The sequence below is a fragment of the Perca flavescens genome, chromosome 15, assembly GCF_004354835.1.
Source record: "Perca flavescens isolate YP-PL-M2 chromosome 15, PFLA_1.0, whole genome shotgun sequence".
Classification (NCBI taxonomy): Eukaryota; Metazoa; Chordata; class Actinopteri; order Perciformes; family Percidae; genus Perca; species Perca flavescens.
Window position 1 is genome coordinate 8,865,776 of NC_041345.1, and position 15,872 is coordinate 8,881,647.

At 36.3% G+C, this 15,872-nt stretch overlaps 1 pseudogene and 3 gene segments (V, D, J or C); all 4 read left to right on the plus strand.

Moving 5' to 3' along the window:
• The first annotated feature begins 88 nt into the window (after positions 1-88).
• On the plus strand, positions 89-581 carry LOC114569398 (immunoglobulin heavy variable 3-21-like; annotated as a pseudogene).
• Positions 582-1,219: 638 nt separating this feature from the next.
• On the plus strand, positions 1,220-1,758 carry LOC114569123 (immunoglobulin heavy variable 3-11-like). The segment is given in 2 exon segments: positions 1,220-1,339; positions 1,442-1,758. Coding segments are annotated over 2 exon segments (366 nt in total).
• Positions 1,759-4,896: 3,138 nt separating this feature from the next.
• LOC114569130 (immunoglobulin heavy variable 3-7-like) lies at positions 4,897-5,468 on the plus strand. The segment is given in 2 exon segments: positions 4,897-5,025; positions 5,112-5,468. Coding segments are annotated over 2 exon segments (363 nt in total).
• Positions 5,469-6,852: 1,384 nt separating this feature from the next.
• LOC114569174 (Ig heavy chain V region 5A-like) lies at positions 6,853-7,378 on the plus strand. The segment is given in 2 exon segments: positions 6,853-6,941; positions 7,031-7,378. Coding segments are annotated over 2 exon segments (345 nt in total).
• The last annotated feature ends 8,494 nt before the right edge of the window (positions 7,379-15,872 follow it).

Here is a 15,872-nt window from a genome sequence, read left to right on the forward strand (position 1 = left end):
AGGAGGAGTCAATGCAAATCTCTGATCTCTTCCATCTCTACATATGTGTTGCAGAGTGAAGGACAGACACTAAATCACTGACATACACACTGTAGACTGGACAGAGACAACTGGCTTTAACAATGATCAGACCTGATTATTTGGTTGTTTTTCTCATCCTGTCATTTAACTGGGCAGGTAAGAACAATAGATGTTTTTCTGACAAACCTCCTGGTACAAAGACAACATGGCTGCATTACAGAAAATAATGAGCTGTTTACATGTCTGTAGGTACTGAGGGTCAAACACTGACTGAGTCTGAACCAGTGGTTAGAAGACCTGGAGAATCCCACAGACTGACCTGCACATATTCTGGGTTTGGTGGGGATTATGCTAATGCTTGGATCAGACAGGCTGCTGGAAAAGGGCTGGAATGGATCGCTCGCATCGGCAGTGTTAGCAGCAACATCTACTACTCTCAGTCAGTTCAAGGCCGGTTTACCATCTCCAGAGACAACAGCAGACAGCAGGTGTATCTGCAGATGAACAGTCTGAAGACTGAAGATTCTGCTGTTTATTATTGTGCTCGAGACCCACAGTGACTGAAGACAGTTGAGCAGCTTCACAAAAACCTCCACAGACAACAAACAATGTGATCTTAATGACATCTGAGTTCTCCCCCCCACCACCTTAAAAAAGCAATTTGATATATCCATCTATCTATTATATTTCTATATATTTTACTATATACTTATGAGAAAATATGTATTCTCTTCATGATGTTACAGCACTTAGAGTATTGGACAGAGTTTCTTCATTTATCAAAGCATTATCTACTGAAAAACTAAATTGCCAAAATCAAGTACAAACCATAATGTTAAAATAGTATAAACTGGTGAAATGACAATAACGTAATTGTCAAAAATGATAGTAGATGAAGATCTGAATGGAATTGTATATGATTGTAAATACTCCATGTGCTGACTAATGACAAACATAGCCTTGATAACAAGATTAATTATGAATTAACACATTTGAATAAATCTTATATGTGTCAAGGTTCATTTGAATATTATTAGAATACATTTGGTTGTGGTGTTAATACTGAAATATTTTACACAAATTAAACCATGTCAGACAAAGGTCAAAACAGCTGACTTGGAGGGTTGACTCTGACTCAGTTTCATTAAATATCTCCAGTCCAGATGTTTCCTCCCTGTGAGGAGGAGTTGATGCAAAACTCAGATATCTTCACCTCTACTTATCTGAGTGCAGAGAGGAGGACAGAGAACAGTGGACACACAGTTTAACATGATGGACTATAGGACAGGACTGCTGCTGTTAACTATCTGCTGGGCAGGTGAAGATTTTTACCACCTTTCTTTTGAGGCTAATTTAAAAATATGTATATATCTTGGTATGTTGTTTGGCTCTGTTCTGATCAAACTGCTTTTCTCTCCAGGTGTTTGCAGTCAGACTCTGACTGAGTCTGAACCAGTGGTAAAGCGCCCTGGAGAATCCCACAAACTGACCTGTACATATGCAGGAATAGCAGATAGCCATGCTTATATCAGCTGGGTCAGACAAGCTGAAGGAAAAGGCCTGGAATGGGTTGCCTACATTTCTGCTGGAAGTGGAAGCACTAAAGGTTATTCAACGTCAGTCCAGAATCGCTTCACCATATCCAGAGACAACAACGTGGACCAGGTGTATCTGCAGATGAACAGCCTGACGACTGAAGACTCTGCTGTTTATTATTGTGCTCGAAAGCCACAGTGATACAGGAAGCCACAGAGCTGTACACAAACCACTGCAGATGTCACTGTGACAGTCACTGATAGAAAGTACTAGTTTAAATACCCCATAATTGACAGTATTTGATGCATTTCCCCACACTATGCTTTTATCACAACTTGCCCTAAATAGAAACAAAAAGTGGAGTTCACACACCATCAGGATTATCATCTCTCATATGAGGCTGAGCTGTAAGAACAATAACAAAAATATGATCTGAGTCTTTCCTGACCTCTCAATACTGATTGCTTGCCAAAAGGTCCAACTAAAAAACAGTTCATCATTGCTTTGATGTTAAGATTGTATTCATCAATTTTACAACAGCATTCCTTTCATTTCACCAAATGACAATAATTATATAATCTATTGTTTATTTTCATTTAACTGTGTTTTGTTCTGAGCTCTTCAAGTCCCGTAAAAAGCTGTAGCCTTTTCAAGCTCCCAGTATTTCTCAAATATCTTACAAAACATTTTAATAAATATTTTGAAAAAAAATAATTTAACCAATATAGCTATTTACTATTATTCAGTGCCACAGCTCAACACATATTCATGTTTTTGGATAGAAAATGTGTATTATGGCCTGAATAAAAGGATGTTGGCCAACTTTTATTGGGATGGTGTTCTATCAATACATTAAATGTTTTTTTTTTAATGTTAAAACAAATTAAATTTTTTTTCATATTGAAATACATACATAAGTCATGTCATGGTATATCAATGATAAATAAAATTGAATTTAAAACTTTGATAAGCTGAAAAAAAATATATGTTTAATGCAAAACACAATTTAACCAATTTACAACCTTAAATATAGTTATGTTGATTAGAATATTTTGTTTTATTCTTACCCACTGCTGATAATACAGGCCCCCTTCCCTCCAGGGCAGGAAACAGTGTTTGGTTTTGTTTTAGTGTTTATCACAGTGATGGGCTGGGGCACTGAGATATAGATCCAAACAAAAACGTAAGAGCAATAATCTAACACTCTCCCATTCTTGTGATGAAAAACAAAGCTCAGGACTGAATATTTCCTACTGAAATATGAGGTAACTACTATGTTCATTTTTTTTAATGAGCAGATTCATGGTTAAAAGTTAGTAAATTAGTAGTTTAAAGTCAGAGTTGGTGCACAGACATAATTGTCATCTTGCAGTAAATCTTAACTTTAAGAACTGATTAAGAATCAGCACAAAACACATGCTCCCAGGATGACATCAGGGGATAATGCTGATCAGGATGTATGTGTTCTTTAGTCACGTTATGAGGTTTTCACACATTATTTTTGGTATGTCAGGTTTTTGTTCCAGCAATGAGTGGAGATGCAGCACGGTGATTACTTCGACTACTGGGGCAGCGGGACTGAAGTCACAGTAACAGGTAAGTCACATTTAAACAATATATTATTAAACAGAAGATTATTTTTAACTTTTTAATGTGATTATTGGTGCTGGAGAAATTTAACTTATAGTCCTATATTTAGGTTGATATTGATGTTGGACACGCTAGAAAACAGAGCAGACAGCTGTTTCTTAGAAAACATTTGAAAAACTTCCTCTTAATGCAGATGGTGGTTTGAGTTAATCTTGTAATTGATTCAGCTGGATTGTAATTGGTGTTGATGAATGTTTGCATCTTTTTATTCACATTATTATTCAATACATGTTGTATTACCGTGGATATTAATCACCATACCATACCTGAATTTAAGAAATATTTCTCAGTTCAATATACTGTCAGAAAAGTACATCTTGTCTGTCCCTGTAGTATTTCATAGCAGAAATAGTGAACAGGTATTTGGTATTTTTTAGTTTCCCTGCTCTTATAGAAAACTACTGATGATAACGTGCATCTGCTTTCCATGGTCCCTTTTTAAACCTGAAGAGGGAGGTCCATGCAAACTCTTCCTTCCTTATAATCACACCATCAACAGCTCTTAGAACATTTATGACAGAACAACTGGGACACTTTAGAAAACTTAGAAATATTCAGATCAGAAAACACTGGATTACAGTGTTAATTACAGAATGGAAAATATGATTTCATTGAGTTTATTCTTTATAGTTACTTTTCATGGTAAGAGTAATTTCTGCTTTACACACTGAAGACACTCTAGTCTAATAGTTAACCTCTGTGATTTCTTTCCTTACAGGAGTTTGGAGTGAGATCAAACTGGACCAGTCTCCCTCTGAGGTGAAAAGACCTGGAGAGACAGTGAAGATGTCATGTATCATATCTGGTTATAGCATGACAAGCAACTATCTTCACTGGATACGACAGAGACCAGGAGAAGCTCTGGAGTGGATTGGGAGGATGGATACAGGTTCAAACTCTGCTAGCTATGGCAGCTCCTTTCAAAGCCGTTTCATCATGACTGAAGATGTTCCCAGCAGCACTCAGTACCTCGAGGTCCAGAGCCTGACAGCAGCAGATTCTGCTGTTTACTTCTGTGCTCGAGATGACACAGTGACTGAAGACAGTGGAGCAGCTGCACAAAAACCTCCACAGACAACAAACAGCAATGTGATCTTAATGACATCTGAGTCCCCCCCCCCCCCCTTTACAAAGTACTTTGATATATCTATATTATATTTCTATATATTTTACATTTTACTTTAAAGTGATGAATAAATATTTATCCAGTTCATAATGTTACATTACTAAAGTAGAGTTTCTTCAATTGTCAAAGGATTATCTACTGTAATACTAAATTGCCAAAGTCATAATGTTATAATAGTATAAAATAGGGAAATGACAATAACTTAATTGTCAAAAATGATAGTAGATGTTGAAATTGTGATCAGAATGAAATTGTATGTGATTGTAAATACTCCATGTGCTGCCTGTTGTTCTCAAAACGACTAATGAGAAACAGAGCCTTGATAACAAGATTAATTATGATTTAACACATTTTAATAACCCTTATATATACAGTATGTCAATGTGTCAGATGTAATTTGTATATTATTAGAATACATTTGATTGTGCTGTTAATACTTAAAAATTTTACACAAATTAAAACATGTCAGACAAACATTAAAACAGCTGACTTGGAGGTTGACTCTGACCCAGTTTCATTAAATATCTCCAGTCCAGATGTTTCCTCCCTGTGAGGAGGAGTCGATGCAAAACTCAGATATCTTCCACCTCTACTTATCTGAGTGCAGAGAGGAGGACAGAGAACAGTGGACACACAGTTTAACATGATGGACTATAGGACAGGACTGCTGCTTTTAACTCTCTGCTGGGCAGGTGAAGATTTTTACATTTCTTGATTAAACATAGTTTTGAATTGTGTAAAAACTAAGTTCATGTGATGTTTATTTATATCTTGACAGGTGTTGATGGTCAGACTCTGACAGAATCTGAACCAGCGATTAAAAGACCTGGAGAATCCCACAGATTGACCTGTACAACATCTGGATTGTCATTCAGTAGCAGATGGATGGCGTGGATCAGACAGGCTCCTGGAAAAGGACTGGAGTGGATTGCTGCTACTAATACTACTGGTAGTAGCAAATACTACTCTCAGTCAGTTCAAGGCCGGTTTACCATCTCCAGAGACAACAGCAGAGAGCAGCTGTATCTGCAGATGAACAGTCTGAAGACTGAAGATTCTGCTGTTTATTATTGTGCTCGAGACCCACAGTGACTGGAGTTGGTTGAGCAGCTGTACAAAATCCTACAGTACTCATTCTTTCATGCTGGTAGTGCACAAGTTTGGAATACTTTTCATAAAATGTATATATTTAACCCTTGTGTGGTGTTCATATTTTTGTTACACAACCAATGTTCCTGGGTCTGGTGGACCCACCACATTATTAGGCTTTTAAATCAATACAGCCATACCAATTTACGTAAAAATACTTAATAGATGTTTACTATAGCTCAAATGCCAATGATATATACATAATGTATGGTTCATATTTGCTGTACCCCTGTAAGATCACATTTCTGATCATATTATCATTTTCGTTTTTTGTGAGAAAACAAGGGAATTAAATTATAAAAAAGGTAAAAAAAAAAATAGAAACAAGATTTTTGGTCAGTATTGGTGCTTTTTTCTTAGAACGTAATCAGAACAGGTGAATGTGCTTGAAATGTAACAATTTTGTAACTTTTTGTGGGAATAGCAGGTTTAGAAAGACAACATAGTTTCATATCACCTACATTTAAATACACTCGGGTCTGATAGACCTGAACACCTCATATATAATGATTATGTGTGTGTGTATGTGTGTGTGTGTGTGTGTGTGTGTGTGTGTGTGTGTGTGTGTGTGTGTGTGTGTGAGGGGGGGGGGTACCATGGGCAATCATTGAAAATAAGTTATTTTTCATGTTTTTCACAGAAAATGAGCCATGGCCAATGAGTTTGAAAAAAAATGAGTTTGAGTTAGAAGAAATAATAAATAGCATAATTTGTCTTTTATCCAACATTTAAAATGGGTCCCGCAGACCTGAACACCACAAAAGGGTTAAACATTTTATGTTACATTTTTGTTGTTTTAAGGTTCTTAATATTTTTGTTTTATATTCTGTAATTTTATTTTCATATATGCTTTAATTATGAATTAATAATCCTGATGACTCATATTGCTGTTTAACAAAAATCAATAGGTAAATACAATTTTTTACTCTTTCCATCACATACTGTAATTTCATTAAAATTAATTCTAAGAGAAAACAGCTGAAAGTGGAAATGAGTGATGACAGCATTTAACGTTATTGTTTAGAGTGAATTTACTTGTATCGTGTATGGAGATAACTATTTTATATAAAAAAGATCATTAATGTTTGAAGATAGAATAATAATATAGTCATTAAGGAATTATTGTTGTGTATTAACACAAATGAAAGTCTAGATATAAAAGTGGAGACAATATTGACAGTTTAAAGCAATAAAGTTATCTGTACCTAGATATGAAGAAATCAAAAATGACACGCATATTTTCACTCTGCAGATATAATAACACTGAACAAACTCTTCTATTGACTCCAGTTAAACCAACATTGATGCTTCATATGTTTGATTTTATGCAAACTCAGTGACCTTCCTTGTTTCTCAGCTATAAAAACATCACATCAGGCTGTCAGTGGAGTTCACAGCACGTCAGTTTCAACATAAACCATGTTCTCTGGAGCTCTGCTGCTGCTGTTGGCAGCTGGATGTGAGTCTCTCTGGATTTGTTAAAGTCAACAGTTCTTCTTTTGCAGTATAACTTGATCATTTGTTACAAAACATTTTCTTTTTTAACAGGTGTGAAGTGTGAACAGTTGACCCAGCCAGCCTCTGTGACTGTGCAGCCAGGTCAACGTCTGACCATCACCTGTCAGGTCTCTTATTCTCTTAGTAGCTTTGTTACAGCTTGGATCAGACAGCCTGCAGGGAAAGGACTGGAGTGGATTGGATGGAAATATACTGGAGGTTCACACTACCAAGATTCACTGAAGAACAAGTTCAGTATCGACTTAGAGACTTCCAGCAACACAGTGACTCTAAATGGACAGAATGTGCAGCCTGAAGACACTGCTGTGTATTACTGTGCCAGAGAGCCACAGTAACACAAACCATCAGTAGACCTGAACAAAAACCCCTCAGAGCCTGAACACTTGTAACATGAAGCCACCAGAGGAGGAGCCCTCAGACCACTAATGGTTTCAACACCAGCTCACTGTTACAGTAAAGAGAGAAACAGACACAACAAAAAAGGATCTTAATTTACACAGTTTTCATCAATTGAAATACTTTAAAATTAAAATCAATGATTTATCATAATATGCATATACTGTATAATCTTCAAGTGATGGAATAAATTCATCTCACAACTTCATTTTAAAAGAATGTAATCTAACAGTAGAAATGAATCCTAAAAATCAGTGTCTCTTCCATAATATTATTTTTAATATATAAAAACATTTTTATAATAGTGTTGTGATGTAAATTAGTCAAACTACAAACAAAGGTATTTTCATTAACTAACACGTATTTTTCAGAGTTCCACCTTTTCTTTGTGAGAGATGAAGACCTGAACATTTCATCTTCATTTAGATTTATTCAAAATAGAATAGTCAGCTGATTTACTAAGTGTTTGTAAATTATTCTTATTGTAAGCCTTATAAATTAGTGAAGTGTGTGTGTGTGTCAGTGAGAGAAGAAGAGCTTTTGGGGATCAGTTCAGCTTCAACATCAACATGTTCTCTGTAGCTCTAACAGTGACTCTAAAAGGACAGAATGTGCAGCCTGAGGACACAGCTGTGTATTACTGTGTACGTTACCCCACAGTGATACAAACCACCAACAGACCTGCACAAATATTTTGCATGACTCAACTTACACACTTTGTAAAATTATCCTATTAACAAATAAATTATCAGCAGATCTGGATTTTGATGCAAATAACATTATTGTAATTTGGCCATGAAAAATATCATGTTATCTGCTTTTTTAAATGTCAAGTCTAGAAACCAAGAAAATAAAAATTTTGTTATCACTTAAACAGTAAATATATAAGAAATATTTCACAATAGTAAACAGGTATTTGGTATTTTTCAGTTTCCTGCTCTTGTAGAAAACTACTGATGATAACGTCATCTGCTTTCCATTTCCCATTTAAACCTGAAGAGGGAGGTCCATCTGCAAACTCTTCCTTCCTTATAATCACACCATCAACAGCTCTTAGAACATTTATGACAGAACAACTGGGACACTTTAGAAATATTCAGATCAGAAAACACTGGATTACAGTGTTTATTACAGAATGGAAAATATAGATTTTATTGAGTTTATTCTTTGTAGTTACTTTTCATAAGTAAGAATAGTTTCTGCTTTAAAAACACTGAAGATACTCTAGTGTAACTATTTAACCTCTGTGATGGATGATTTAAAAATAAAAAAGCTTTTCCTTACAGGAGTTTGGTCAGATCAAACACCAGTCTTTCTGAGGTGAAAAGACCTGGAGAGACAGTGAAGATGTCATGTATCATATCTGGAATTCATTCATGACAAGCTATATATTCACTGGATCAACAAAGACCAGGAAAAGCCTGGAGTGGATTGGGAGGATGGATGCAGGTAGAAACTCTGCTAGCTATGGCAGCTCCTTTCAAAGCCGTTTCATCATTTGAAGATGTTCCCAGCAGCACTCAGGTTTATCGAGGTCCACAGCCTGACAGCAGCAGATTCTGCTGTTTTTCTGTGCTCGAGATGACACAGTGACTGAAGAAAAAGTTCTGCAGCTGTACAAAAAAAATCCACAGACAACAAACAGCAATGTGATCTTACTGTAATGACATCTGAGTTTTCTCACTGCTGAAAACCACTTTTTATATATCCACATTTTAAAGTTCCATATATTTTTAAACTCACAAAGCACAATTATTTTTATAATGATGTTACATCTTAACAGTAATAGAAATAGTTATTTTCTTGTCAAACCATTATCTAAATTATTTAAAGTCTTATTCATAAGTACTAACCATGAATGGTATAATAGTATGACACAGTGAGATCATTACAAAGCAGTTGTCATAAATGATTACTAGATGTTGGTGATCAGAATTAATCCGATTATTTATATTATTGTGAATGTTCTCATGTGCTGCCCATTCTGCTCACAGAGACCAATGAGAAACAGAGCCTTGATACCAAGATTAAACATCATTTAACAAATTTGAATAAACCTTGAAAAAAACAGATGTAATTTGTATTTTTAGAATACATGTGGGTATAGATTTAATACTGATAAACATTTTACACAAATGAAGAATCTTGCACATTAATTTCCCAGTTTCATTAAATATCTCCAGTCCAGATGTTTCCTCCCTGTGAGGAGGAGTCGATGCAAAACTCAGATATCTTCACCTCTACTTATCTGAGTGCAGAGAGGAGGACAGAGAACAGTGGACACACAGTTTAACATGATGGACTATAGGACAGGACTGCTGCTTTTAACTCTCTGCTGGGCAGGTGAAGATTTTCACTGATATTTATTTGACACAGTTTTAATTTCTATAACTGACATATTTCACATTTTCTTTTTGTCGTGACAGGTGTCGATGGTCAGACTCTAATAGAATCTGGTTAAAGACCTTAAAGATCTTTAATTTCAATTTATTGAATTTATTTACAGGATAGCCCCTTGAGCATATCACTTTAGAAGGGGGCCTATCAATTATCACTTGCTTACAAAACAGCCAAAGACAGCAAAACAATCCTTGTCCCATTATGAATAAAATAAATACTACATACACATTTCAGCCATGTGGCATCTAAAGTGGGAGTGACAAATAATGTTACATTTTCTTTCATTAATAAACAGCTTCAGTCTCAAGTTTCTCTGTCCTCTATATGGAAACACTTAGTTCTGCTTATCTCTTTGATTTTGACTGACTGCCACTCAAAACTACAATTTTATACTCAGACCCTTTGAGAGCTTGCTTCACCCCAACAAAAATAGAACATTTAGGTGCTGGATCAGCAGTGACAACTTCTTCATATATTCATGTAGTTGTATAGTTCTCCATTTCATCATTTCAAATCAATTTCAATATAAACAGAAGACTGAAGGAGCTGCTGTTTATTCTTGTGTATGTAAGCCATGGGGTTGGAAGCTGAATGGATACTGTAGTAATACTGCAATAAGGCAAACTTTTACTTCCTTGGCTGTTGGAGGAAAAACTATGTATTCCTTTGTCACATTGTTTTCTCTATTAGCAGTAATCCATCTCACTTAGGTGAACAAAAACCTTTTAAATGAACGTCTTAGACTGACATTACAGCTTGTACTGTATACATTGAACTACACACCACACAATCTTACCCTCTTAGAAATGTACACAGTTGAAAAACTGTCCAAACACACTGAAAATAAGAGAAACAATAAACAACATATTTAACGTATCTCATTCTGTTTCGAAAAACTCTCTCTCTCTCTCTCTCTCTCTCTCTCTCTCTCTCTCTTCTCTCTCTCTCTTTCTCTCTCTGAGTACAGCACTCCTCCTTTTCTGACAGAAAACTGTATCTCCCACTGCTAAAATGTAAATTCACACTGATGCATAATCCCCACCCATTCTGTCAACACAATATATATAATCCCCATAACAGCCTCTGCAGGTGCAGACTGAGTCAAGTTCCCACCATGACAGTTGTACAGAGTGTCCTCCTCTTGGCTCTCATTTCAGGTGAGTGAAGTCGGTGTTGAGCGAAGGAGGAGAGAAGGAGCTTTGGATGTCGGCTGGCTCCCTGTAATCTAAACTCTGTTTCTTCCAGCTGCTCAGGGCCAGTCCCTCACCTCCTCAGAGCCAGTGGTGAGCAGAGCTGGACAACCTGTCACTCTGTCCTGTAAGGTGGACGGACTGTCTCTAGCTTGGCTGCACTGGATTCGTCAGAAACCAGGGAAAGGACTGGAATGGATCGGACGCATCGATAGCGGAACTGGCACAATATTTGCCCAAAGTGTCCAAGGACAGTTTTCCATCACCAAAGACACTTCCCAAAATCGTGTGCACTTAGAGGTTAAGAGTCTGAAACAAGAAGACTCTGCAGTTTATTATTGTGCACGAGAGCCACAGTGACACACAACACTACTAAGCTGTACAACAACTGAATAACACTGATCTCTGTGTGAGAAGCACTGAAGCATGTCAGGGCTGTGAAAACACATGTTCCACTGAATGATCGACAATTTATAATGAAAGATATGTCATTAATAAAAAACTGTATTTGTCAGCATGTTGGGACAGTTTATCATGACTCAGAGCCTGCATTTGTAAAAAAATTATTGAAATTAGAAAATAAATTCAATATATTAAAATATTTATAAGTTCTTTCCTACAAATAGCTCTACAGTGATGCAAACCACCAACAGTCCTGCAAAAATACCCAGCACCCATGTGACTCAACCATACATTTTACATAACATCATTCATTTGTGAGTTCATTTAACATAAACCTTACAGATAATTCTTCATTTTTTTAACTTTTTGGTTATATGATAAAACACTACAAAAAAGTGATCATGTTTCTGGATGTGATATTGTATATAGCATAGAAGGAAAAGCAATTATAATAAAAAAATGAAAGAATAATAAATTCTACAAATATATTTATTATTGTACAAATTACACAGAGTGCTGGTTTAGGAGCCACTCCCTCCCCATTATGTCCTGATGCAAATCTTCAGTCTGTGCAGTGTACTTCTGTCCTGCTGACTGCTCTTGTACTTTGTGTGGAGCATCAGATGTCACATCTCCAGCCTCAGGATGATGAACACACTCACTCTTCTGCTGGTTGCTCTCTCTCTGCCCTGTGAGTTCTCCTGCTTCTTGCTGTGTTATCTTTTCTCAGACAACATGGACTGATGGTCAGTCAGTGACACCAGAAAACTTCCCAGATGACTGTCTCACTTTCTTCTGTGGTTCTTCTCTCCTTTCATCTCATCAGGTTGTCCAGGTCAGAGTATGGAGTCCATTCCTTCCAGTTCAGTAGTGAAAAAGCCTGTACAGTAGTAGAAGATAAGACGTCAGATGATACTAAGGAGAATATGACAGTGTCTCTAAGCACACACACACAAATTCATGACCACAATGGAAGCAACAGCTGATGTTGTGGTTTGTGACTTCCTGTTTTTTAGTGTAATTTTTATTTTATTTTAATAGTTTATTTAGATAGGGACAGTGCATATTAATGGACATCAGTACAAGTACACAATGTAGATATGCTAGAGTTAGCACCATAGCTAATTTTCATGTATTGTCCCTAGGGAGATACATACAAATAAAAACATGAAAACAGTGACAAGCATACAACACCCTCATAGTTTGAGAGGCAAGACAAACACTAACAACAACAGGCAAAATACAACAGAACATACATTGTTACACATAGTGAAATGTGTGAGGCAGTTAAAAGTTAAAAGTGAGTGCATCTTTGGTTTTCTAAAAGCCAGAATTTTAAATGAGTTTTAAAATTGATATATATTGTGGAGGGTAGGCTATTCCAATATTTATTTCTCTTTACTGACAAAAAAATGGTAATAATGTTCCTTTTTTTGATTTTGAACAGCAGGTGGCGAGAATATATTTGGACAGTTATGCATGATATATCCAGAATATGGATGGCCAGCAAATGCTGCTGAGTAAAATATATAAATACTTCTAATTTGAGTATAAATTAATCTATCTTCCTTATTGAGAATATCATATGTATAATAATATTATGAAAGAATGATATAAATCATATTTTTCCAGAGATATGTTGAGTTTCTGTTTGAGGAGGAGGAGTCAATGCAAATCTCTGACCTCTTCCATCTCTACATATGTGTTGCAGAGTGAAGGACAGACACTAAATCACTGACATACACACTGTAGACTGGACAGAGACAACTGGCTTTAACAATGATCAGACCTGATTATTTGGTTGTTTTTCTTATCCTGTCATTTAACTGGGCAGGTAAGACTAATCTTTTTTTCTGACAAACCTCCTGGCACAAAGACAACATGGCTGCATTACAGTAACTAATGAGCTGTTTACATGTCTGTAGGTACTGAGGGTCAAACACTGACTGAGTCTGAACCAGTGGTTAAAAGACCTGGAGAATCCCACAGACTGACCTGCACATATTCTGGGTTTGGTGGGGATTATGATAATGCTTGGATCAGACAGGCTGCTGGAAAAGGACTGGAATGGATCGCTTACATCAGCAGTGGCAGTGGCAGCATCTACTACTCTCAGTCAGTCAAAGGCCGGTTTACCATCTCCAGAGACAACAGCAGAGAGCAGCTGTATCTGCAGATGAACAGTCTGAAGACTGAAGATTCTGCTGTTTATTATTGTGCTCGAGAGCCACAGTGACACAGGAAGGAGCAACGCTGTACAAAAACTCAACATGTCAAAACAAGTCAAATCTTTGCTTTCAGTCTGCAGTCTCAATAAAACTGTTTAAGGTTGTATTGCAGCTCCCCTATATGTACTTAAAGCAGACATTACATATTCTGTTGATCTTAGTTTAACAGAATTTCAAGTTTTGTGAAGAATTATTAAACATGAATGTAACTTTGTGTTAACTTTACTGTGATAATAAATACAATTTCTTTCATGTGTCAGAATACATTTTCTTAACATAAGTCCGGTCTTTGAATACTTGTAACAGGACAGTTCATCCTTCTTTCATAGCCTGTCAGTGTCCTTCTCTATGCAAAGTGAACTTCCTCACAGTCTGCTATAAAGACTTGATATCATGCTGTCAGTTGCAGCAGAAGAAGAGAAGCTCCCATCAGATCACCTTCAATAGCAACCATGTTCTCACTGAGGCAGAGACACTGACAGTATGATCACAGCACACTGTTCACTGTTATTACACTGATTCAATACTCAACATCAACATCAAAGTCAAGATAAATAAATATTTCCTGTTACATACAAAAAGCTGGATCAGGCAATAACAAAACCAAGCAAGATAAACATACCCATTCAAATATGCAGTTTAAGTATGCAAATAACGTTATTGTAATTTGGCCATGAAAAATATCATGTCATCTGCTTGTTTTAAATGTCAAGACTACAATCCAAGAAAATAAACATTTTGTTATCACTTAAACAGTAAATATATAATAAATATTTCACAGTTCATTATACTGTCAGAAAAATACATCTTGTATGTCCCTGTAGTATTTCACAGCAGAAATAGTAAACAGGTATTTGTTATTTTTCAGTTTCCTGCTCTTGTAGAAAACTACTGATGATAACGTGCATCTGCTTTCCATGTTCCCGTTTTAAACCTGAAGAGGGAGGTCCATGCAAATTCGTCCTTCCTTATAATCACACCATCAACAGCTCTTAGAACATTTATGACAGAACAACTGGGACACTTTAGAAAACTTAGAAATATTCAGATCAGAAAACACTGGATTACAGTTTTTATTACAGAATGGAAAATATGATTTCATTGAGTTTATTCTTCATAGTTACTTTTCACGGTAAGAGTAATTTCTGCTTTAAAACACTGAAGACACTCTAGTGTAACTATTTAACCTCTGTGATGGATGATTATCACAATTTCTTTCCTTCCAGGAGTTTGGAGTGAGATCAAACTGGACCAGTCTCCCTCTGAGGTGAAAAGACCTGGAGAGACAGTGAAGATGTCATGTATCATATCTGGTTATAGCATGACAAGCAATGATATTCACTGGATACGACAGAGACCAGGAGAAGCTCTGGAGTGGATTGGGTTGATGAGCACAGGTTCAAACTCTGCTAGCTATGGCAGCTCCTTTCAAAGCCGTTTCATCATGACTGAAGATGTTCCCAGCAGCACTCAGTACCTCGAGGTCCAGAGCCTGACAGCAGCAGATTCTGCTGTTTACTTCTGTGCTCGAAGAGACACAGTGACTGAAGACAGTGGAGCAGCTGCACAAAAACCTCCACAGACAACAAACAGCAATGTGATCTTAATGACAGCTGAGTCACCCCCCCTCCTCCCCCGCACCTTACAAAGCACTGTGATATAGCTTCATTATATTTCTACATATTTTACTTTTTACCTATGAGTACATATTTATTCTCTTTATGATGTTACATCACTTCAATTATTAGACAGAGTTTCTACATTTGTCAAAGCATTATCTACTGTAATACTAAGTTGCCAAAGTCAAGTACAAACCATAATGTTATAATAGTATAAAATGGTGAAATGACAATAACTTAATTGTCAAAAATGATAGTAGATGTTGATCTGAATGAAATTGTATATGATCGTAAATACTCCTTGTCCTGCCTATTGTTCTCAGAATGACTAATGAGAAACAGAGCCTTGATAACAAGATTAATTATGAATTAACACATTTGAATAAACCTTATATGTGTCAAGGTTCATTTGTATATTATTAGAATACATTGGGTTGTGGTGTTAATACTGAAACATTGTACACAAATTAAAACATGTCAGACAAAGGTCAAACAGCTGACTTGGAGGGTTGACTCTGACTCAGTTTCATTAAATATCTCCAGTCCAGATGTTTCCTCCCTGTGAGGAGGAGTCGATGCAAAACTCAGATATCTTCACCTCTACTTATCTGAGTGCAGAGAGGAGGACAGAGAACAG